This window comes from Natator depressus, chromosome 3, assembly GCF_965152275.1.
Source record: "Natator depressus isolate rNatDep1 chromosome 3, rNatDep2.hap1, whole genome shotgun sequence".
In the NCBI taxonomy this organism is placed as follows: domain Eukaryota; kingdom Metazoa; phylum Chordata; order Testudines; family Cheloniidae; genus Natator; species Natator depressus.
The window spans coordinates 23,946,635-23,973,000 of NC_134236.1; the positions used below are offsets into that span (position 1 = coordinate 23,946,635).

At 38.7% G+C, this 26,366-nt stretch overlaps 1 protein-coding gene across 4 annotated transcripts in view; it reads left to right on the forward strand.

Annotated features, from left to right (window-relative positions):
- Positions 1 to 26,366, forward strand: part of PUM2 (pumilio RNA binding family member 2) — a 103,752-nt gene that overhangs the window by 68,614 nt on the left and 8,772 nt on the right. For 3 of the 4 annotated variants that reach the window (XM_074947538.1, XM_074947536.1, XM_074947537.1), the window contains 7 exons: positions 4,872 to 5,015; positions 6,093 to 6,374; positions 11,715 to 11,951; positions 19,047 to 19,314; positions 19,990 to 20,119; positions 23,547 to 23,681; positions 23,947 to 24,084. In XM_074947538.1, coding sequence (XP_074803639.1) covers positions 4,872 to 5,015; positions 6,093 to 6,374; positions 11,715 to 11,951; positions 19,047 to 19,314; positions 19,990 to 20,119; positions 23,547 to 23,681; positions 23,947 to 24,084 — 1,334 coding nt within the window. The remainder of the gene's footprint in view (positions 1 to 4,871; positions 5,016 to 6,092; positions 6,375 to 11,714; positions 11,952 to 19,046; positions 19,315 to 19,989; positions 20,120 to 23,546; positions 23,682 to 23,946; positions 24,085 to 26,366) is intronic. The other variant, XM_074947535.1, reaches the window with a different exon arrangement.

The window sequence follows — 26,366 nt, forward strand, 5'->3', positions numbered from 1 at the left end:
CCCTAGTCCAAGCCTTTCTGTAGCTCACGAAAGCTTATGCTCAAATAAATTTGTTGGTCTCTAAGGTGCCACAAGTACTCCTTTTCTTTTCTCAGGAAACAGTCTCTTGACACTAATGCCCATGCCAATGATCGCTCATTAGCAAACTGCCAGAGGACATGGATAAGATAGTGACAAGCAAATACCAACAGCATGTGGAATCCTCCTGTTCCTTAGACATCTCCAATCTGTTTTCATACCTGGACATGGTGCAGAAATAACACATCATGGTAGTCAACAATTTTAGTGAATCTGAAATACAAAGTAGTTTTTGAGCTCTGATGTTAACACGTTGTATTACTCCAAGTTTGTGTACACATAGAACTTCCTTTCCCTGCACACCTCCCCCCCACTCTTGCTTGGGAAAAATACATATACAGGTGTTGTAAGCCTGAAACCATCTGGAGAGCTGTGACTGTTTACATGCTCATGTGGGGTGTGTGCATGTTGATGTTATGGCATCATTTCAGAAGTATGGATATGCAAAAACAATAGACTCAAATAAACAAACATACTGGTAAGTAACCTTTTCCCTTTCTAGTTCTGAAAAAGTAGATTTATTGTGGCATACCAGTAATCAGTTAAAAGTCCACCATGCTTGAATACATTGGAAGACATGTAAATAAAAGGGAGGTGAAAATACTGGTAGTTGGATCATTATGACTAATGTTCGTAGTAAATGTGTATAGTAACATTGTAAGGAGTGTTTTTCTGCTGTGCATTTTATATCACTTACCTTCTAATATTCTGTTCTGCATTCTTTACAGAACTTCACTAAAGCTGAGTGCAGTCAGAAAGCCTCACCCTTTTCTAGCGTAGGAAAGCTGCGGTCGTAGTGGTGAAGCCTGTGGCAGCACAGCAGTTCTATAGGTGGAGCTGGCAGCACAGGCTATAGTTAAGGTTGTCCAACACTTTACATTATACAACCCTGTCTTCAGTTGCTTATATAACTTTTGCCAAACTGTAACTGTTCAGGCTGGAAATTTCCCATGCTGGGTGTTTGCCTCAAGTTGAATTTTTTTAAAAATTTTCAGCAAAAACAGTTCCACCAGTTCTGAGAATAAGGCTGGGGGAAATGCATTGCTTCGCCAATGTTTTTGGAAAAAAAGCATTTACTCCTGTTCAGTTGAAATACTGTAGGTGCTTCCTTGGCTTGGGGCAGGGACTCAAAATTTGGCAGGAGGTACATTCTGCTGCCCCCGTGAAAATCTGACCAAACTTAGTTGAATTTTAGGCCTCTGAAAACTGTTGTTTGCACATGCTAAATGCAGGCTTGTAAGAGTTGGTATCAATATTCTCCAAAGATACCAAGAGCACTGAGCATGCACTAGTCCACAGCTTCAGCAGCTGAACAGGACTTCCCTTAAATTGGTCTTCGGGACTGTAGTGGCACCAGGCACTGGAACTGAGAGCAGGGAGATTCTTTCCTATGCTCTCAATGCTTCCTCTGCTGTCATTTTGGAAGAGGCGGAGGAAGCAGCCTGACTGGAGTGCATAAGGGGTAGGGATAGTGACATGCTGCAGGAAATAGGAGCAGAGAGGGACACAGCAGAAGGGTTTATAACCTCTATAGCACATTGGCCTCCATAGCCTTGAACCTAGCGTTCTAGAGTTTCATCATTTTTCTGCTGTCTAGCCTTTCCCTGTGGGAATCCACTTGCTAAGTGTCTCTCTTATAAGAAGTCTGCTGATAGACTTACTCAGGGTTGCTCGTATAGCTCCAGTGGAGGAGGTGTGTGCTGAAATCTGATGATCCTCATGGGGGTTGACGGGGTTCCGCATGGTAGAATTTGTTTTTCAGTTTGCTTTTTAAATGCTTAAGAAATGACGTTTTAAGAAAACTATCTCAAAAGGGTATCAAGATTGAAAAGTCAAGCACTCGAATTCAGAAATCCAAGAATTAAGATTGCCTGTGCAACTCTATTCAGCTTCTTTGTGCCATCTTCAATTTACAGTCTTTATTTACATGCTCCCAGTTTTTTCCCCCCACAGGATTTCTGTGTTAATCAGTGCACAGGATGGACCTGTGGATGAATTGAGGTGAGGGTGAATGTTGCTGTAGTCTATAGGATCCTTGTATTATTTGTTACAGAAGTTGAAAGGTGTGGAGTGAATGAAACTGGACTACAGGAAGAGAGAGGATGATACTGTGATTTAGGCAGTTGACTACCGTGCTGGACATTTAGATTTTATCCCTGTTACTGCGTGGTGCTGGTAAAGTGACTTAAACTAAACTTCACAGGGGGCCTCTAATTGTGTGTTCCTCCTCTTCTGGGTACCTGACTTGAGATCCCGAGGTCAGATTTGCAGAAGTGCTGAGCACTCACTACTAAAGCTGAAGTTGGTTGGACCTGTGCTTTGAATATATCAAGAGTTGTAAAAATGTGAAGTACTGTGAAAAGATCAGACCTTAGATATCTCGCGTTGAGTAGCCAACATTCATGGACGCATGACAGTGGGACCCACTTCCCATGAGCGTTGTCAAGATAAATTCATCAATGTTTGTGAAGTACTCAGATACTACAGAGAGGAATATTGTAGAAATACCCATACAGAGACTACTGATTATGTGTTCAATACAGAGTTTGGATGGGGGTATGTTAAGTAAAGCCTGAGACAACACATTTGATGAAAAGAGTTAAAAACCTGAATGGTTATGCTTCTGAGGAACACCATCTATCCTGTGCACTGAATGAGGCAGGGATCCTGTGGAAATATAGTATATGATCATGTAAATTAAGGTTGCACAGGTAAACTTTATTCTGGCATTTCCTAACTTTCAAGTGCTTGATTTTTTTTTTTTTTTTTTTTTTTTTTTTTTTTTTTGGAACCTTTGCAATATATTAGGGATAGTATATATCAGGGATGGCCAAACTTACTGACCCTCTTCACCACATACGACAGTCTTCCGATGTTCGAGAGACGGGGTGTGACTGTTAGGTCTTAGGGCTTCAGACTTGTGGAAATGGGGGGTCTCGGGGCTACAGCTCCATGGGAGGTGACTGCCAGGGCTTGAGGCTGAAGTCCCGAACTCCCCCTCCCCACTGGGCAAAAGCCGGAGGCATCACGTCACCCTCTCCTGATTCTTGCCAGTGTTTGCTGGCCCTGCTTGGTCACATGGTTCCGCTGGGCCCCCTCCCTGCGTGGCAGCCGGCAAGCTGTGAGCTGCCGAAGAGATGCTGCTTTTGCTACTGCCTCTCCTTGCAGAGCTAAAGCAGAGGCCCCTCTCTGCAGCTTACAGCTGTTTTGCTACTGCCTCTCCAGGCAAAGCTAACACTTGGGAGCTGCAGGGAGGGGCTGTTAAGGGTGGGGGGGGCATGCTGGGGGTTGTGACTCAAACTGTTGGGGGGGGCCTTTAAATTGTGGGCTCCCCGCCCCCCAAGCATCAGTCATCTTTTGCAGAAGCCCCTAGCACCACCCACCCCCCTCTTCCTGCAGGGCAGAAGCCCTGAACTCTCCTCTGAGTCTGGTAGGTGGAGAATGGGGGAGGAGGGGTGGGGAGAGGCTCCGCAAGCCACACTTTAACTGTACAAGAGCCATAGTTTGGCCATCCCAGTTATATATATTTGAACCAGCTTGTTTGCATGTGGGGGGAGCATATGGAATGATCATAGTGATTTTATTTTGTTTAAATACATACCTAGATAAATTTAAGCAATTGCTTTTATTTTTTCTGTCTTACCCTCTCCCTTTCTGGAATTATATATTGTTCCTCCTTTTCCATTTCTGAGGCCCTTATTTTGACTCTTAGATATTAGGTACTTTATAGTGGACACAAGTTACTCTATATCTGTATGTTCCTGTCCCTGCATTTTGGTTTGGAGAGAGAAAGGGAGAGATGTGTTTTCCTAGCCATACTCTCCTTTTCATGCCTCCTTTTATTCTTGCTTAGTCTCCTTTTTTGTGTCCCTTCTTTCCCTGTTCTGCATTCATTTTAAGCGTTTTTTGTTTTCTTTCTCTCTCCCTCCCTCCGCTTCCCCACCCAAACCTCAGAATTGCAGAATGAAACTGACATAAACTTAATCAGTTTCATTTGTAGGACAAAATATTTTCTGAGAGTTTCAAAGTGAAACTGACTAGGACAGAGTCATTTTAATTCCAGCACTTAATTTTAATATTCCCACCTGTACTGCTGCAGGAACAGTCCTCCCCCAAAATATTTTTGTGGGTGGATTTTAAATGTGGTTTTGCCTGGAAATGCAAGAAACTCTCGATCCCACGCCTAATTTAACTTAAGAGGTAGGTATGTGTGCGGTGATGGGGGTGAGGGTTTTTTAGCTCTCTCTCTATATATTTACTTACACGCAAATAATGGTAGAATGGAAGAAATAGAAAATATATTTAAAAGTATAAGAAGAAATAGATTAGAAGATTCCACTCAACTATGGCAAATGATGTTGCTCTTTAAACCCTGGAATCAGAAACCTGCTTATTAACATTGAAAGTAAAAAATAGTGCTTCTAAACTTCAATGCCACATAGGAAAAAATTATTTTTAAAGAGAATCGATATTTCAAAATAAAAATCCAATTCAATTTAGGGAAGCTCAAGCTCTTGAACTTCTTTGGGATGTACAATATTAGAGCTTCCCAGTTTCATTGACATTTTTCCAGTGTCAATGTACATATACATGAAAATTATTTTCAAAATTTGTTTTCTGGATGTTTAGCTCAACCTGAGATCTAGTTGACATTTAGGGAATATTGCAAAAATACTGCCTTCTGGGTTTGTTCATTGGCATAAAATTCTTCAAGGAGAGGAGAGATGCTGACCTGTGCTTTTTTCCCCCAAAACACGTTTTTACTAGTAAACATTTTATTTTGTATTGTCTAGGCTATCAAGTACTAGCCCCTACTGCCTATTATGATCAGACTGGTGCCTTAGTAGTAGGCCCTGGAGCAAGAACTGGCCTTGGAGCACCAGTCAGATTGGTGGCCTCAACTCCTGTTATAATTAGTTCTGCAGCAGCACAAGCAGGTAAGTATTAGACCTGCCATACATTTTTTTTCAAGTTTTATATTGCAACTTCTCACTCTAATCTTTGTTGAGGAATATCCAGTATTAATTACGGTACTTACTCTATGTAAACCCTGCAAAGATTACTGGTTCTGAAAGATATATCATACATGCTCTCCTTCCTTTTTCTCTCATGCCTTTCCCCATACAGGCACACCCCTGCAAATGCTGCTGCTTCTCAAAGGTATAGCTTCCCTCCCTTTTTTCCTCACCTCTCTCCCCATACACATACAGGGACGTCCCTGCAAATATTACTGCTTCTAAAAGAGTGCATTCTCTCCTTCCCCTCTCCCCATGCATATACATGCACTTCCCATCAGTCTCTAAAAGGATGCTTTCCCTAAGGAAGCACCATTTCATTGCTTCGGCCTGGCAGAAGGTTATGGATTGCCCTGGGGCCTCATGGAGAAAGCAGCAAGGATTAAAATGTACAGTGGATAATAGGAAGAAAGGGAGAACTTAATATGACATCAAAAGGTTCTAGTTCTATTTTCTACCCTTCAATAGTTGTAGGGTCTGGTGCTCTTGTTTGTTTAGTACATTGTACATTTTGCATTAGCTTGTGGCTCCCATAAAATTCAAATCGTAACTCCTGGCACCAGATGGACAAAATGAACCTGTAGAAAATCTCAGAAAATAAGACTTTGTTGACCCTCTCCAGCTGCTTATTTTTATCCAGAGCTCATTTTTGACAGTTGCAGATGAAGGCATCTTTCAATTAATGTTAGTTACAACACTGCTATCCTAACCTTGATTACCAAAATCCCGTTCTGCACACAGTCATGTCTGCACTGAAAATTTTCTGAATTGCATTGACAATTTCCCACAGCCTCAATTATCCAAAAATAATAATTTTTTTCCCTTGGATAATCAAGATTGTATAGTATTGCAAAGTATATTTTAGTCCTTGATTTAAGGTGTACATATCTACTTCTTTGGGAGGGATCCATGAACATAAGATTAGATCTGAATAGTCCATTTGCAAGGTCAAAATGTTTTAGAGAGCCGTTATGATGATTGAAAACATGTGTCTTACAGCTGCAGCAGCTTCAGCTGGAGGAACAGCAAACAATCTCGCGGGAGCCACGAACGGTCTATTTCGGCCACTTGGTGCCCAACCACAACAGCCGCAGCAGCAAACAAATAGTAGTCTACAATCTAATTCATTTTATGGCAGTAACTCTTTGACCAATAACTCCCAGAGCAGTTCCCTTTTTTCACATGGTCCTGGCCAACCAGGAAGTACATCTCTTGGCTTTGGAAGTAGCAGCTCCTTAGGAGCAGCTATCGGCTCTGCACTTGGCGGATTTGGCTCATCAGGTAGGTTCTTTAATATAGTGAGGAGATTTTATGAGATTTGTGCTTTAAGGAAAAAATACATGACTCTTGCTTCCACACATATTTCCAGATAGAACTTGAAAAATAGGTTATTTAGGTTTAAAACAAAAATAGCCACATAATCTAGAGAGAAGAGCAAGAGTCTGTTTAATCCACTAGGCCTTCTGTATAAGAAGCAACTTGTTCTCTTAATAAATTAGTAATATAAAAAAATACACCTCAGTCAGAAACCTCTCAAAAAATTACTTTAATAAGCACTGTATACTAGTCTAGAATGTTCTTGTGTATGTTTATTTTTAGAAAGCTGCTCAGGCGATACTGCATTTTGTGTTTTTAAAAATATTATAAAACCATTGATTAGCCCATCGCTTTTGAGGTGTAACTCGCTTTTTATGTCTTGAAATTTTTTAAAATTATTTTAGAAGTATTGATTGAAATAGTATTTCACACACACACACACCAGATATGACCAAATGTTGTGCTCATCCTTACATGATATTTTAAAGGGCCTTAGGCTGTGATTCTGCAAAGAGTTACTCCAATTAGTAGTCTCATAGTCTTCATTTGGATTGCTCTGATAAGTATAGTTAAGCATGCCTGTAATTCTTGACAGGACTGTGGCCTTAATTATTATCGTAGATGTCCCAAAATTGAATTGTCTATTTTGAAAAACACTATATGACACATAGCCATAATGTTCTTGATTTTTTTTTTAGTTGTAGTAGAAACTTGACACACTCTTTTTATTCACATAAGAGTACATGGAAAGGTAGCTTTTTCCTGTTCAAATCATTTGTTCATCAACTCTACAAGCTGGAAACTCAACTCCTTTGTAGAAAATCTCTTCCTCAGCTATATACATCCATTAGTCATTAGTTACTTATGGCACTGGGTTGCTTACTAAGTTTATTTTAGTAACATCAGTAGAACACTCTAACAATTGCATGCACTTCTCAGATGAATAAATTTTGAGCTTACACACTTCAACAGTATTCTTTTAAGTATGGCATATATACAGGTTGTCTCAACATTGTTTTCCACTAAAGAATATGAATAACATTCATTGTGATAAAACTACTAAAGCCAGGAAATCCAGAATCAAAGTTTACAATCTGGCCTTTAATTATGCCAATTTTGGGTGAATTAAGAGCACCCAAATATGACCCCTTTCTTTAAAAACAAAAAAACCCAAAAAACTAGAAGGGTATTCAGTTGTGTTCTCAAATGATCTCAAGCAGTGTTGATACAGATGGGCCTTATTTACAAAGTAATTGTGCATTCCCATTTTTAAACTTTTAAATGTAGATTTCTCTGCTGAACCACTCCGTAATCTTTCTGTGTACTGTTAAACAGCCCTGTTCTGCTCCAGATTTGGTTGCACTTTATTGGCTGATGAAGTGAATCGTATGTGTATATATATATTTTTAATGTACAAGATATAAACCCTGTAGGAAATCTCTAAACATGTAGAATATTTTTAAATGCACAATTTGTTGAGCAGCAGCATCAAAAAGACAACCCCACAACTTAAATAAATGTCAACCACATATCGGCCCACCACTGAGGCAAAAATTACCCTTCTAGCATGTTTGAAAGTCAACAGATTGAGCCCTCTGTCGTATAGCAGTGGGTACCTCGGCCGCAGCCCCAAGATGCTGAAATCTCTCAATCATTACTCCAGCTGACTTTACTGACAGGTGAGCCCTTCATGAGGAAAGAAGCAGTCTGTGCTTTGTATTTTGAGAAGTGTAGTGGAACCCTTAGGATGAGTTGCTACCTAATATATTCAGGTGCCCTTGTGCCAAGTATAGTTCATACCTACCAAACCACGGCCTTTTTTAAAAGCTATATAGTTGCTGATAAAAATACTAATTATAACAGCTTTGATAACTGAACTGTAGAACTCCTTCCTTTGTAAAATGATGTTAATGCATACTTGCCACAAATTAAAGGGGAATTTGCTTAATAGTTGACTTGTCAGAGTACTGAGCTTCTCTCTCTGTCTCCACTCAGTGCCTTGCAAGACCTGGGTACTAATTAAATGGGAAGAATGAAGACTGACAGGCAAAAACATAGCTCTTTCCTGTAAAAATAAAAAAATTAACAATCTAATTAAGCACTCCAAAGTAAATCTGTAGTAAACCTAATATCCTAACTGACTGGCTGGGAAACAAAGTAGCGCAAACAGAGGCAGGCATGCTTGTGATGACTATGAATTGTACTACTCTGCTCTCGTATATAAATTACACACACAAACCTATATTAAAAGAACATTGTTAAGGATGCAAAGTCAAGCACTTAGTTAGGAAATGCTCAGTATTAAGGTTGCTTGTGCACCCTTAATTTGGCCCTCTTCTGCACATGCATTATGCTACATTTTTAATTACATGATTATGACCTATTTATTCCACAGGACCCCTACCTTATTCAGTTCACTAGATGGACCTGCTTTTGGGGATGAATCAGGATTGTATAGTGAAGGAAAGTCTGTACAACACTGCTTCATTTGTTGTAGAAGTTGGAAAATGTGTAGTGAGGCAGAGGAATGCAGGAAGAGAAAGCATGGTTTCATGGTGAAGGCAGTTGAATGCTGCCCTGGAGAATTGGGTTCTATTCCTGCATTTATCACAGAGATCCTGTGTGATACTGGGCAAGTTACTTAAATCAAACTTTTCAAAGGTGGTCATTAATTGTGTTCCTCAGTTTCTTGGTGCTGGATTCGAGACATTGGGGTCTGATTTGCAGAAATGCTAAGCACTCACAGTTGCAACTGAGGTCTATGGGGTAGTACACCCACTCATCTCACAGAGCTATTGTGAAGATAAATTCATTAATTTTGTGAAGCACTCAGATCCTATAGTGAGAAGTGCCACAGAAAAATGGATGCGGAAATTGTGTGTAGTAAATAAGATATGGGATCACCTATTGAACAGTAAGAGGAAAACAAAATATTGAATAGCTACTCATTAAGACATCTCTATGCACTGAAAAAGGTAGTGGAAAAATAGTATGTAATCATGTAATTAAAGATTGTATTGTAATGCGTACTCCCAGGGGGACCAAATTAGGCAACCTTAATTCTGGCATTTCCTGACTTGTGAGTTCTTGCACTTGCAACCTTAATAACATTATTTTAATGTAGTTCTTTGTATGCAATTTCTTACTTTTTAAAAAGGTAAACTAAAAAACCAAAATGCAATCATATCGCATCAAGTAGACACCCATATCGTTCATCAGCAGGGTTGGTACCTTTTAGACCCATTCTCCACTCCTCACACTTCTCGTCCCAGGTTTCTTAATCTCCCCCCCCAGCTCCTTATATCCAGTCTCCTTACCTAGCTAGGCCCAGTCCCATTCTGTGCCCTCCCCTCCTCCCCCTGCTTTCCCCTAGCTCCTTGTCTGATATGTCTCTGTCCCTGGGCTTCTTTTCTAGTGTTAGTGTTTTGTGTCTGCCCCCCAGTTCCTTGTCCCAGTCTCCCCGTTGGCATCTCCTCTGATCTCCAGCCTCCTTTGATTCTTTCTCCTTGCCCAGTGAGCTCCCAGTCCAAGCCTTCTTGTCCCATTCAGTGCCTGGGCCCATCAGCAGGAGACAATAAGAGCACAGAAAAGAGAGTCTCCAGACTATCAGTTCTGGTGTCCATCCTAGGCACAGCATGCAACAGCCTAGAGCTGAAGTTGCGTGGAAAGTCCTGCTTGGTCCTGGGGGAGGGGATATGCCTAGTGTAGACTTTTTGGAGATTTTAGCTGATACTCTAGTCTCTACTGAGCATATGCAAACTATATTTTTCCCCAAAGGCTTATAACTTGAACAAATCTGGACAGTTTTTACAGGGACAACAAGGCTCATCCCTGACTGACAGGCCACCCTCAGCCAAATTTAAAGTTTCTGTTCCAAACCATGGGGATACGAGAGCTTCTTAAAAGTTGCCAGAATTTAACATAAATAAAGCATATTCTTCACTAACTCCAGTCTCTCTGAAATGGCTGAACTGTTCTGAATGAAATTTTCCAAAAAATTCAGCTTGAGGCAGGAATGCAGCAAGGAAAATTTCAGCCCAAATGGTTAAAGTTTGGTAAACTTAAAAGCAACTGAAAATCAGGATCTTGTAATAATAATACATCGTGCTTCCAGTCCTAGGAATTGACGGGCAACCTTAATAGTTGGCAGTGCTACCTGCCCCACCTATTATTTTTATATTTATACATGTCAGAGCTTAAAACTGTCAGCTTTGATCCTGTCCTTTTTAAACTGACATAAAAATCAATTTGCCAAACTGAGTTCAAGATGTGCTCATTACTTTTGGAAGTGCAGCAGCATTAGTTACGTTCACCAGTGTGCTAGAAATGTTCCAAAATTAAAACAGGAACTCTGTTTTAACATTTCACTATTACATAACATTACAGAATATTTTAGTTTGTAAAATGGTGATTCATATGTATCCCTTCATTTATCCTAGAATGGTCATCAGCCTGCTGATACTACTGGGCAATATACCAGTCCTTCACTAATACAATTTAGCCTAAGCTTCTAGTCCGTAATTTACTTTCAAGCAATACCGCAATAGTGTTTAAAGCTGTTCCCAGTTCCTCCCCTTCTCTTTTGTTTATCCCACCCTGTGCTCTGCTTCTCCTCTTGTCAGCTTATGATCCTTTATGATCATAAGATCCCTTTATGATCTTCCTCCAAAATATTCTCTCTTTGAAAACCAACAACTCTCTCAGGGAATTTGAAAACTGACTCTAGCAGAATTACTTTCTTAGAGTGGCCAGTTGGTTTCCACAGTTCTAAGAGGTGTCTGACAAAGAAGAGAAGTTCAGTAGCAGCTGGGGCAAAAGTGAAGGAGATTCATTATTTTATTTTCTCAGCTTTTAAGCAAATACTTTTATTTTATCCAGCTTGTTTCCTGAAACCAAGTGGCACCAACTTGAATTATTTCCCGTGGGGAATTTTTTTTGCAGATATTAGTGGCAATACTTTCAGCACCACTGAACCATATAAAGCATAGTGTAGGAAATTTCTGACTACTGTTCCCAAAGCCTGAAGTGAGGACACTAAAACATAGTACTACAATATACCAGTAAAAAGTCTGAAGTGAAATGTCAAAAGATTTGGGCATTGAGTAAAATACTTCCTTATCTGTGGTATGTTTATACCCGTTTGTGATTTATTCAAAAGCATGTATGGTTATCACAGTAATTGTCTTTATCATAACAATTGTTATAGTTATTGTGATCACATCTGTTATTGCCCAGCTGTAGTTGGGGATAGGTTTTATTCAGTTGACACTGTATGTAATTAGGGTTTTTTTATTTCTTCTTCAGTTGGCAGTTCTGCAAGTAGTAGTGCCACAAGGAGAGATTCTCTATCTACTAGCTCTGACTTGTACAAAAGATCTAGTAGCAGCCTAGCACCCATAGGGCAGCCATTTTACAATAGTCTGGGATTTTCCTCCTCTCCAAGTCCAATAGGCATGCCTCTGCCAAGCCAAACTCCAGGACATTCACTTACGCCACCGCCATCACTTTCATCACATGGATCCTCATCCAGTTTGCATTTAGGTAAAAACAAAACAAAACCCTTTTTGTTTGTATGTGTGTATGTATTTCTATATGTGTAAAATATTGTATGTTGCATAAAAGATGTCACACTATCTTTGCTGTCCAACAGTTTTTAATTAGAGGGCCCAGTCCTGAAAGTTGCAGAGTGCACTCAAACTCTCATTGATGTGACAGTGGAGAGCACACAGCATTTTGCAGTATGGAGCCAACAATTGATTTTCTACCACTCTTCAGATTTGAAAAGTAGAAAGAAAGGTCTGATGCCCAGTAAGACAACTCAATTTTTGTAGTATATATTCCTTTCTACTATGTTCAACAGGCAAAAGTGTATTGTTCTTATTTGTGATTTGTGTACTATTTATATTTATAAAGGACCCTTTAAATGAGGAAATGTATTGTTTGATAGTGAAATAACTTTCACTATCACCTGATATGCTAATGTTAGGAGAAAAACTTGAGCAAAGCTCACAATATTGAATGTATTGAAGGATCATCTTGAATCAATTAGTCTGCTGTCTTGAGGTCAGCTACTTTGCCAGGACATCAAGGATTATCACCAAGTAGATGAAGAAAATCAAGTGGCTATAGATCCATAATGCATTCTTTCTGTGGTGCCCCTCTGTATTATTTTCAAATTCTTTGTTAACAATAGTTCTAGAAATATTTGATCCAGTAAGAACATGTGTGGTGGCTTGATCTTAAAACCACTAACACCACACTCACCCAAACCCACAAACAGGTATATTTGTGGAAGATCCTGTGTTTAATTCAGGGTTACTTCATAAAACCTTTTCCCCTTTTTGCTGTAAATTTTTGTGGTTTTCTACATTTGGATGCATGATTGCACATAACTATTAGAATGAATTTCACTTGGCCCCATTGACTACTGTACACAGTCGTCCATCCATGCAGACAGTAGCCAATTTAATCCCTGTACACTTTTATATTTTGGTACAAATTAAAACAGGAAGATTTGAGAACTGAAGCTCTAGGGAAATAGAAATTTCTTGAAGCAAGAAATGTTTAAGTGGTATATGTATTCATGTTAAGCATAATTGAAATATACAATACATTTACAATTTAGTGTCCCCCTTTAGTATGACTTTATGGTTATATCCTGACTTTTCTAAATAAAAAATGGGTAAGGGGACATTTTAGCACACTTGATTTTTTTTAACCTTTTTTCCTTTTTTATGTCTATAAAGTGCACCTTTTGGGCTGAGATCAAGCACGGAAAGTTTCAGCCCAAATGGAAGCTTTTCAGAAAATTGCATCTGACAATGGTGTTATCAAGGAAACCATTTTGCAGTTTTTAACTAGAGCTTTCACTAATAATGAAAGCTATAATTTAAATCCAAAATTTGAGGAGCATTATTTATATACGTAAATTTGATATCTGTATGTTTAGTGAACTGTGTTAAATAACAGGAGCCTTTCCAGTTTTGAGAAAATATATAAGTGCCATCAGTATCAAGGATTACACCTGTCATCAAAATTGTGTTCAACACAGGATTTAAACAGTTTAGACTGTCTGCCTGACAATGTGGGCTAAGCACAATTGTTTGTTAAAATAGTGTTCTGGATTAATGGCTAAATAGTATGTAGAGACCATAAAGTTATATTCTGAAAAGTGACTTTATAAAATGGACCATGAGATTCCATGCTTACTTTGTCTCAAACATTTCCAGATCAGATACGATCAATTTACATGTAAAATTGTTTTTCTGTCCTGCAAAATCAGCTTAAAATCTGAAAATCATTGTGTTCTTTTTAGCTCTCATAATTAACAGTAATGAAGATTCAGTTACACTGCTGCAGTCCGATTGTCTCTAATGGCGTTGCACAAACATAAAGGGGGCCCTGCAATTGAAATTTAGTTACCTGTTCTATTGATTTTTCTCTTGGAAAGCTATGTTGACTCAGTAGTGCTGTACAAAAAGTAGCAAAAGTTGTTACTGAAGTAAACAGATATGTCTCAATACAAATAGAAAGCAGATTTAAGGAAGAAGTCATTCTTACTTTTCATGTTTCAGAGCAGAACAATACTTTAAGGCTGTGTTTGCACTGCAGTTTTCATCTGTATTTTGATAATGCCTGTCAAACACAGCTCTAATCCCCCTTTGGATCTGTTGTTGAAGCCATTTGTCCTGCCTGCTGGTATGGACAGGATTAACTACACTTAACTCCTGTTCTCTTAAAATGGTGGTTGGGACTCAGTTGATCCTGTCCATACCACTGCAACCGTGGGTGGAAACATACATGGTTTATACTTTTTCAGACCCTGCTGCAAATTATAGTGTTGACACAGCCTAAACAACCAACTGCTCCTTTGCAAGAAATTAATGCTATTTTAAAATCTTCAATCTCCTGCCACCAACTCCTTTCTTTCCCACTTGACAAAGTGTGAGCTCACTTCAGTTATTTTAGTCATTTGTCCCATATTGTCAAGCCATCACAGTACAAGCTGGTTGCTTGTAACAGCTCCTTTCTAATAGCAAATCTCAGTAGAAAGGCTGTGAATTGAATGATGCAGGACACTGAACTATTCTTTCACTCACAGTGATAAAACTGTGAGCCCAACTGGTTTTAAGCCATGTTTAAAACACTGGGACTACTTTTGTTTTAAGTATTCTAGACCAGAGCAGAGTTTTGAAGCTATGCTTTGTCCATGTGGTCCAGGCAAAGCTTCTTAGCCTGAACTGCTGATGCTGTTTTATCTTTACCATAGAAGTGGCCTTAAGAATTGGTCAGTCTGGTTGAGAGTCGAGGCCCACTGTCAGGCCATGTGGGGTACTGTGTAGCGCCTTGACTGCAGAGGACTTCTGTAAACCAGGCATCATAAGCACTGGATTCATTTCTGAAATATAGACAAAATAAATTATGAAAAACCTGTATATACTTGAGTCCTTTACATTTTCACTTGAGCGGATGAAAAATAGAGCTGACCTCCTCTTACCTGAGGATCAGCTGGGGCTGTTCCCTTATTACAAAAAAAAACGAGAAAAAAACCCCTGTGTTAAATAATTAAATGTACTGTATTTTTATGTTAGAAAGTAAGATTGTTAACCACACTTAAACACAACAGCTGTTGTATGGCAGAGCTGTTTTACTTCGTGGGGAGAAATTCTTGAACAAATAATTTAATAAGTATTAACTGCTTTCTTGATATCTAAAGGAATTGGAGAGACTGGACTTTTAAAATATTCTTTTTTCATTTTTTTCCTGTTCCATGAAATAATGTGTACTATCTAAGTTAGATAGTAGTAGTTTACTTAATATTCATAGGACTGTTTAAAATTTGTATTGGCCCAATTATTATTTTACCATACTGAAGATCTCCCTTGTGTAAAATCAGAGGTGGTAACAAAAAAATGTGTTCTTTGTTACCATATTAGGCATACTGTGCTCTTGATCTCATACTAGATGATATCCTGTTAGATTCACTTCTTGTTAATAGTTCAGTCTCTAAACTTGACCTGGGAGATTAGTCGGCAAATTTTTGTAGATAGTGCTTTGAAAGCTAGTCATTGTCCAATCCATTTAATGAATAGAGCAATGCATTATGTATCAGTTGGCCAATTCATTTAAAAGAATTGGCCTACTTGACCTCTGTTTTGGTATTGGAATCTGTAAAATAAACATGTTTTTTGAATTTTTGTAGAACAAACCTGACATAGTACGGTAACCAGAAGGACTTTAGTAACTAGCTCTCAGTTTTGAAGAATTTACAGTGCTATAAACAATAAATTTTTGTGAGGAGAATAACTGAAAGGTGTCCTGGACTATAATAATAGCTGGGATGCACTTCTGCGGGTGGTATTGGTTGGATTTTATTTTTTGTGCACTAAGAATGTCTGAGTAGAATAGATGAGAGAAGTACAAAGCTGAGCAATCTTTGTATCTGTTCCAACACAATGAGCAAGAATATATAGTTATACAATAAATATCCATGACTGCTTTTATTTTAGGGTTTTTCATTTGCAGTCTATTCCCTTTATTATTAAGCTAGAACGCTCCTTCTGATGTAATACTTCATTATAATAGCAAAGCTAACCACCTCATCAACCAATCAGTATGCCCCAATATTTTATTTTAACTTTGCAGTAACTCCTAGCAAAGAAAAAATAGTGCTACAGAAGTTTGACAAATTCTCCATGCTGATCAACTATCAAGGGATGGAGATATGTCTTCCCCCATACCAGGTTGTGCTATGATCTTGTCCTATGTCAGAAGCTAAACATAGCTAGGATAATTCTTGAATAGAATGCCCTAGCCTCTGTTTGCCAGAACCTGAGAATGGGCAACTGGGGATGGATCACTTGATGATTACCTGTTCCATTCATTCCCTCTGGGGTACCTGGCATTGGCCACTGTCGAAAGACAGGATGCTGGGCTAGATGGACCTTTGGTCTGACCCAGTAAGGGCCATTCTTATGTTCTCAAGACATTATTTCAGCAGAGTTTTGAGTTGGTAATTCGGTGGGTGTTACTGTTTCCTATGAGTTAGTATATACTTTCGTTTACAATATTAAAAATAAAACAAATGGTTTCTGGAGACAATTCTCCAAATAAAATTTGATTGTAAAGTACTTTGAGATCCTTAAGCATGAAATTTTGCTATATAAATTTATTAATACACTTGTGTTAGACAACTTACCCAAAAAGTTAAACAAACAGAAAAATTGTCATACCTAGATTATGCTCTCATGGGCCCCGTTTTTCAAAAGTATGTGTTTTAAATTATTCCTAATTCACACATAAAATTCCATCTTTGTGTGCGTGCGCTAATTAGATCCATAAAATACAGGAGCATTTACTCAAAACTATCCTGTTACTTTACAGAGAATAGTTGTGTAATGAAGTAACATGAATTTTAAATCCTGCCAGTCTTATTATGGAGGCAACATTGTAGTAAAGCTGCACTCACATCGCTATTAAACCAACTTTGCTGAAATCTTGTGGCATTAGATTTACTCCACTATTCTTAAACTAATGATGAGATTGAGTCTTGTATTGTAAATACTTAGAGCTGAAAAGGATAACATTTAAAAGCATGTTTCAGAGTAACAGCCATGTTAGTCTGTATTCGCAAAAAGAAAAGGAGTACTTGTGGCACCTTAGAGACTAACCAATTTATTTGAGCATAAGCTTTCGTGAGCTACAGCTCACTTCATCGGATGAAGTGAGCTGTAGCTCACGAAAGCTTATGCTCAAATAAATTGGTTAGTCTCTAAGGTGCCACAAGTACTCCTTTTCTTTTATTTAAAAGCATGATTTTTTCAATCCTTAGCTGTTTTTAAAAAAGAAAAGTCTCACTGCATAAACTTTCCCTGCATCCATCTTGACCTATAGAACAATAATAATGTACCCTTTACATTATTATCATCATCATCTGTGAGCCCATTTCTGGAAATACTGATACAGAAGTCATATAAATGGTAGCTGTAGGATGTGGATTTTGCAGGTAACTTCATAACAATAAAGTAGTCGATTTTTAACAAAAAAAAAAAAAAACCACCTTGAGACTAGAGCACTTTTTTATATAATTTTGAGATGCTATATATCAAATTAGGGACCTAAACTACTTATTCCTTTAAATATTTACTTTACAATTAGTATTGCTTACCTTTTGTTTCCCTTTTTAGCTCATTGTGATATCCAATGTAATGTAAATGACTCCGGATATGCTAATATATCTCAATCTTTTGCATACAGCTTCAGTAACTCAGCTGGCCATTCAGAAAAGACTCTGGGAGACTTCATAAATGTTTACCAGCCCATTGTAATAATTTGGTTGCCTGGTCTAGTAGATTGGTCAGAAAAATATTACCAAACAAAGGCTTGGTTGTGGCTTTAAAGGACACAGTCAATTTGAATTTTTTTTTTAAATCGGTTTCCTGATAGAACACCCTTCTTTACAGCACATACTGAAATTCCTTTTAAAAAATAAGTGATTTTTGGGTTGGGAGTGGGGGGGTTATTGCTCTCCTGTGATGCTAATAAGGGTCTGAGATAGTGTCTCCCTCTCTAACTCCAGGGAAAACATTGAAAGTGATGTAGCTCCCCCCCTCCCCACCCCTTTTTTTTTAGTGTATGTCAGTATAGTAGGTACAAGATTTTCAAGTAGAAATGTGACTTTCATTATTTATTATTTGTATTAAAGTAGCAGTATCCCTTTTATGTATCATAAAGTAGCAGTTAAAATATATGTTTGGTATTCGATTATGGTGATAATATGCTGGGTGCAGCATGGAAGGTGATGCTGATGGGTTTGTGAAGTGAAGACAGTCGGATAGCTGTAGGTGAAAATACTGGCAAAGCATGAAACAGGCACTACACAAAGCAAGATCAGTTCATATATAAGGAGGGAGGGGCAGAGGAATATAGAGCTTTCAAGGTGCTGAGGAGAAGCTGAGATTTGGTATGATAGAGGATTGGCAGCCAGCGGAGGGATTACCATTTCTAAACGAACTTCAGTTTAACTAACCCTAAAACAAAGATATTTCAAGCAGAACCATTTTAATGTTCTATCTTAAAAAAATTTTCACACACATATAGTGCTTGCAAAGCCTGGGATGCTGATGTCTTCTGTTTTCCCCACAGAACAGGTACAGCATGGGCAATGGCGGCACAAGGGCCCCAAAATGCCTTGCCACTTTGCCATACCTGACTACAGTAGCACCGTAGAGGATAAAGGATAGTTCAATTTCTGTGGCCTATTCAGATCTTTGGCCAACTGTGAGATAGTGCCACTTGTGAAGTGGAATCCTGCCCAGGGGTCATTGGGCTGAGACCACCCAATTCTAAAGTTTCTATACGTTTGTCTAGATACACAGCACTTCACGTGTTGTATAAGATTGTTTCAGTGAAAGTTATTTTACCTCCTCCCCTTCACTTTAAAAAACAAAAAGGAGGTGTGGTGGGTGTGCTTTATTTCTTTTATGAATATAACCAACTATATCATCTCAGTTGAGGTGACTGAACAGTAAAAAGACAATTTTTCTTTTTCTTTAAAACATACACAGTTTTAGTACAGTTCTTATTGTTGCTTACTTTCTTTAAAGCTTGTGTACTGATAAAGCTGCTTCATTGTAGGAGGGCTGACAAATGGTAGTGGTCGCTATATCTCTGCAGCACCCGGAGCAGAAGCAAAGTATCGCAGTGCCACGAGTACCTCCAGTCTTTTTAGCTCCAGCAGCCAACTCTTCCCTCCTTCACGTCTTCGTTATAGTAGGTCTGATATTATGCCCTCTGGACGCAGTAGGTTGCTGGAAGATTTCAGAAATAATCGCTTCCCTAACCTTCAACTAAGAGACCTTGTTGGACATATAGTTGAATTTTCTCAAGACCAGCATGGTTCGAGGTAAATGTTGTAGTGAAGCTTATAATTGAAGTAATAACATTTATAAATTGAGTTAAAGCATTTCATTTTTAATGTGGATTTGTGGTTGCCCCACAGTGAAGCATCTATCATTTTTACAGCAACAGTTTTTAGAATAGAGCTACATTTAAGTAATGCAGAAAGTCTTACACTAGCCTCCCTTCATATCAGGAAGATTTTCACCATACGTTACGTAAGGAGTTAAATGTACAATTCTTAAGTAAAAAATATTTTCAATATAGAATCAGTCTTCCTAAACTTTAGGAGTTCTCTTAAGTATCAGAAAGACCTTGGTAAAAGACTGGAATCCGGAATCAGATACATTTTTCAGTAGTAGCTGAAAACTTAATTTCAGCAGCTACTTAATTGTCATTTTGTCTGCCATAGGTAGGGTAACAAATTGCTAGAAGAATTAGTCAAGAGCAATTTACCCTTCAGCCATTTTTTTATTGGAACGTTAATCATCAGTGTTGTTCTGAAATACGTCTATATTTATATTTTAAAAACTATTAGTGAAAGTATTCCTTCTAAATATAGTCTAATTAAATGTCCTGATTTTAGTGATTTGATTTCTCATCAAAATAAACGTTGTGATTCGTAGCAGTTGAGGTTTTCCCTTTGTTTAGGTCATGGCATATAAATTTCTCTTGCACTTAGATTCATACAGCAAAAGCTAGAACGCGCTACTCCAGCTGAGCGCCAGATGGTATTTGCTGAGATTCTGCAAGCAGCATATCAGTTGATGACTGATGTATTTGGAAACTATGTAATACAGAAATTCTTCGAGGTAAGTATATACTTTAGTCAGTATTTTGTGTGCCTGCACTAAAAGACTTGTGTTTATTTAAAGGTTCTATTCTGATATTGTAACAGATATTGTACACTTACCATGGCACCTAATTTTTTGATACTGAAGGCTGCTCGATAGTGTTTTCTCTTCAGTGCTCCCCAAGAAGAGTGGGAGAGATTTTCCTTGTGTGGTGGTGGTCTGGCATGGCCCCGTCCTGTTGACAGTTGTTATCCTCTCCACTCTTAGGCTATAATCGTGTTTCAGGAAGTAGGGTGAGTGCTGTTTGCCTGCCGGTTGTAGGGAGACACAGTAGTTTCCTTATTACTTAAAAAAAAATTTGTCTTGACTCGGTAGGGATGACTTCTAAAATTGCTTTAAAAACAGTGCTACTTCATCCACATTTCGCAGGTGAACTATTTTTAAACCAGTTAGCCTGAAGTTTTAACGTGTTGAGAGGCAGTTCAGGGAATACTGTTTTAGACCCACTTTATTATAGATAGGAGCATAGAAGTCCTGTTGCGTTGCTAGGTGCGGCTATGTAGAGATCCTTAGTTGATGCTTTGAAGTGTTAATGTTTGTTTAGGCCTTCTAAGGCCATTTTTAAAATAAACATCACAGCAATTTGCTTAAACTAATACCTAAATATATGAGTGTCCATCACAATATGTAAAATAAAATAAATGTATATTTTTTAAAATTTCACCCTTAAAATTTGGTAATTTTTTTTCTCAGTATTTTAAAAATCCTATATTGATCAGGGTCCACAACAGATTCTCCTATAACATATGTAGCTTGCAGTTCTCACCCACTAGATTTTTGTAATCTGTCAGTAAATGAAGAATAACACTGCACATGATTTAAAAAAAAAACAAAAAACTCCTTATGAACTTTTCAGTGAAAATATTTATTGTGCATACATGGCCATGTTTAAACTAAATAATTTGTTTGCACATAGTCAAAGCCTGGGGGTTCACATTTATGCCTCCTACTTATTTTAATTCTCCACATATTCAGTTTAATTCTTTGTGATGGCAAGCAGGGCAGTGTTCCAGAATAATTCCTTGTATATCTAAATAAATATGTTGAAAATTGATCCTAGCAATGTCATTCAGTAGCTATCCAACAATCACAAGCTAGTATCAGGAGGCAAAAAAAAGAAAAACTTTGAGATACTCATATAGTGAATTAAAACATTTTTGTTTTAAAAATTTGCTTGTTTTCAGTTAATTGCTAGTGGGATAAAGGTGTGTTTGTTTGGGTGACCCTTAACTGTGTATCTCCATAGTTTAAAAACCTGTAGTTATTTTTACTGTAACTCAGCTTCTCTTGGTTTCTTATTCTTGTTTTTGTTAACATACGGTATTCTTATATGGATTTTTACACTTAAATCTGTGATGTACTTTCCACTGCAACCCCAGCCCAATAAAGTTGTTTTGTTTAAAAGTTGCTCAATGACAGTTCTGTGCAGTTGGGATAATTTGTTCCATCTTCTTTCTCTGAATCCAAATTCCTGTATAGCTTTGCTGCACTGCCGGCTCATATCCCCCATTGTCTTCTTTTTTTTTTTTTTTCCCTCTTCCCCCAGTAAAAATTATCTCTGCAGAATGATAGGTCTAGGCTTAAATTCTTTCCATACTCATTTGCCCACCCACTGAGTCAGAATGCCATCACAGTATCTAACCTCTACAAGCTGCCTCTGCTTCTCGCTGCTCCTGTGCTTTCCAAGGTTTTTTTTCTCCAAGTAGAGGAGGTACCCTAGAGCTGCAGGAGCAGCCAGGATGGGGTGTTGAAAAGGAATGCAGCGCTCCCTTGCGCATTCAATCTGCATGCTTTTGCAGTTTCTGTGTACCATGTGCTCCAGCTTTTTCCCTGTGCAGATTAGTCCACAAAGTGAGATGGCCAAAAAATCATAGGTGCGTAATTAGAAGGATATTTTCAGGGTATAGAACTGCATCCTGACAAAGCAGTGGTTCTGAAAAGAACTTATGAGCCATGGTAGATAACCAGCTGAACATGAACTCTGTCCAGTGGTGTGACTGAAAGGGCTCACAAAAAATGTGAATGCCTAAGCAGGTGATACTCCCTCTATATAAAGCATTTCAGACCACTGTTCAAGTACTGTCTGGTTCTGGTGTTTATACTTCTTTAAAAGTGAAGTTAGAAAAGCTACGGAGCGTTCATCAAAGAGCTATGGGAATTATTCTGAGGTCTGGAAAATGCATCTTATGCTGAACATCTTTCAATCTGCTAATTTTTCAAAGAGGGATAAAAAGCAGCTTGACTGTGGTCTCTAAATACATATACTGGGAGAAGATAGCTGATACTATAGGGCTGTTTAATGTAGTAGGTAAAATCATAACAAGAGTCAATGGCTGAAAGATGAAGCTAGAAAACTTCAGATTGGGGATAAACTGCAAATTTTGAACAGGGAAAACAATTGTTGGAACAATTTCCCAAAGGATATGGTGTAGATTTGTTTTCACTTAGTCTTTAAACAAAGACTGGATGTTATCTTAAAGGTGTTCTGTAGTTCAACCACAAATTATTGAGCTTAACTCAAGAATTGACTGAAATGTTACCACCCATGTTATGTAGGAGGTCACATTAGATGGTGGTTGGTGATTTGTAGTTATTTCATCTTGGTGTCGTAAATTGACTCAGGCCTAGCCCCAGAAATGTTCCCAAGAAAGACAGCACTAATCCATAGATACAGCTAAGGGGTTCCAATGTCAAGTACTAAATGCAGGTAAAATTGCCTGACACTTGTACTTGTCCTCAGCTACCTAAACACCCAGTGTGCTGGTACACTTTGGCTCTGCTTCATGGGTCTTAGACAGTTCCAAACTTTCCCAAGGTGTGCAAGGTACCAACGAGATTTCCATGGCATTTGAGGCCTCAGTGAGCCACTCCAGAGGTGACACCTTTCTCTGCTACTGCCCTTTTGTGACCTATAAAAAAGCTCACCTGTTAAGTTTAGTAGGTTTATTTAAATGATTTTGTCACCATGCAGTGACAGAACCAAATCTGAGACATTGAAAGAGCACATTGAAAATGTTATTCATTGGCAAATTGGGATCACATGTTGTGGTTAAATGGCAAAGGATTGCCCCTTAGATCAACCTTTTGCGGTGTCTACACTGTGCTGGGTTGACGGGAGAAAGTCTCCCGTCAACTTACCCTGTGCTTTTTGTTCCGGTGGAGTACCAGAGTCGTTGGGAGAGCGATCGGCGGTCAATTTAGCGGGTCTTCACTAGACCCGCTAAATCGACAACATCCCCCACCCCCATCCCTGTGGATCGGTCGCTGCACATCGATCCCCTGGTAAGTGGAGACAAGCCCTATGACAGTTAGATTTCTGCCAAATAAACATCATCATACTGCAATGCATCAGCTTTCATTTAACAGCATCTTTGTTTTCTTGTAGTTTGGAAGCCCGGATCAAAAGTTAGCCCTAGCAACACGCATACGTGGTCATGTTCTGCCATTAGCCCTACAGATGTATGGTTGTCGGGTTATTCAGAAAGCACTAGAATCTATCTCACCTGACCAGCAGGTAATTGTAAGTTAGAACAGTATTTTTTTTTATTTATTTTCAACAAATCCATTGTGTACTCTCTAAAGATTTTCAGTTTTTACTATATTGTGACATATGCTTGAAATAAAATGAATATTTTATTAGTGTAATTCTTCAGATAAAAAAGATAATCTTGGCTAGGTTTACAGTGAACATAACGATTTGAATATTACATTTGAAAATGCAGTTTTGCTGAGACAGCATCAGTGTAGAGAAGTGGATAATTTAGTAGTGTCCTTATTTTTTGCAGAATGAAATGGTGAAAGAGTTGGATGGTCATGTTCTGAAATGTGTGAAAGATCAAAATGGAAACCATGTTGTACAAAAATGCATTGAATGTGTCCAGCCACAGTCACTCCAGTTCATCATTGATGCTTTCAAAGGACAGGTAATGTTGTTAATTTCTCTACTTTCTCTAGGAGTTGCATCATTGACCCAAGGATTGCTGTATAATTTGCAAATACCAACAAGCGTTTATCAACACATTGGTGTCTCGTTTAAGTTAACGTAGCATGTAACATCACTTTTTTTTTTGTCCTAACTGAAGAAAATAAAACCCTGGAATACATAGTTAATATGACGTAGAGTGAGAGTATATTGGGAATGAGGCCCTCTGAAAAGTACATCTGATCCTCTATGAATTTGATGGCAGAAACACTCAGCTTATTGTCAAGTTTTTCATTCCAGTTTAGAGACTGACGTGGTCAGGTTTCCTTTGTCATACTTTATTGTTTCAGTTAACCAAAGGCCATCTCTGATCTCTGTTCATGGCAATAGAAGTAACTGCAGTTATTACCAGACTCTCTTGTAAAGAGAGATTTATTTCTCCTCTGTCTGTTCCTATGTGCTTTACCTTAAGTAGTAGCAATTTCTTCCAAGGTTATCCACCTGATTCTAATCACTTTTAATAAAACACCTTTATTAAATTCAATCAAATGTTCTCTGAGCCTGGATTAGTAGAGGTGTCTGATATGAAAGGTGACACTGGTCATTATTCCAAAAAATTATATGCCAAGGTTAATATTGTTCTAAAGACAATACAGAAATCACTGCAGCTAAATAAACTTTTAGTATGACCACCTTGTACTTGTCTAGTCTGAAAAATATACCTAATTCAGACAGATTAGGTTTTATTTTAGTGAAGCACCATACACATTTCTTTACAATATCTCCAACATATCATTCTCTCTCATGCACTTTACTATACTGAGATGGATATTTTTCCCCTGTGATATTAGCCTTTTATTGTGAATAGCAATACCATGACTTACCAAAATGATGGCTGATTTCACTTTTCGAGTCCCCTCACTGTTTACATCAAAGTCTGATGGGGGGAAGGGTGGAGGGGCTGGTATCAGTGGTTTATAAATAGAGGCCCTTTATAATGCTATATTGGCAAATCATGCGTTATTCCAGGTGTAATATAATGTAGTAATTGAAAAAATGAAAAATACATTACAAAAGTGTTGTACAACAGAAGATAACTTTCATAGAATTGTAGAAATGTAGGGCTGGAAGGAACCTCAAGAAGTCGAGACCAGGCCCCTGTCCTGGCACAGGAGCAAGTAAACCTAGACCATCTGTGACCTATGTTTGTCCAATCTGTCCTTAAAAGACTAAAATGATGAGGATTCCACAACCTCCTTTAGAAGCCTGTTCCAGTGCTTTAACTATCCTTTTAGTAAGAAAGATTTTCCTATTATATAAGCTAAATCTCTCTCAGCAGATTGAGCCAATTACTGCTTGTCCTACCTTCAGTGCACATGGAGAACAATTGATCCCTGTCCTCTTTATAACAGCCCTTAACAAATTTTGAAGACTGTTTTCAGGTCCCCCCTCAGTCATCTTTTCTCAGTACTAAACATGCCCAGTTTTTTTAACCTTTCCTCATAAGTCAGGTTTTCTGAACCTTTTATCATTTTTATTGCTCTTCTCTGGACTCTGTTCAGTTTGTCCACATGTCCTAAAGTATGGTGCCCAGAACTAGATACACTACTCCAGCTGAGTGCTCACCAGTACTGAGTAGAGCGGGACTATTACCTCTCTTACATATGACACTCCAGTTAATACACCCGACAGTGATATTACCCTTCTTTCCAGCTGCATCACATTGTTGATTTGTATTCAGTTTGTGATCCTCTATAACTAAGGCTGCGAGTTTGTCACGGAGCTCACAGAAAGTCACAGATTCCATGACTTTCCGTGACTTTTGCAGTGGCCATTGTACCTGGCTCAGGGGCAGCTCAGACAGCCCCTGCGCCAGGCACACTGGATGCTGCTGGGCACTCTCCGGCCACCGCACCCCTCCTTCCCCTGCAGCAGAGTTGGGTGTGGGAGTGGGCAGGAGGTTGGGGCATGGGATGGGTGAGGTGGGCTCTGGGCAGTGCTTACCTGGGGGGCTCTCTGGAAGCGATGACATCCCCCTTGCTCAGCTGCTAGGCAGAGGCATGGCCAGACAGTTCTGTGTGCTGTCTCCACCCACAGTGCTGGCTTCGTAGCTCACGTTGGCTGGGAACCACGGCCAAGGTTTATTCATGGGTGTTTTTAGTAAAAGTCATGGACAGGTCACAGGCCGTGAATTTTTGTTTACTGCCCGTGACCTGTCTGTGACTTTTACTAAAAATACCCATGACTAAAATGTAGCCTTAACTATAACCCCTAAATCCCTTT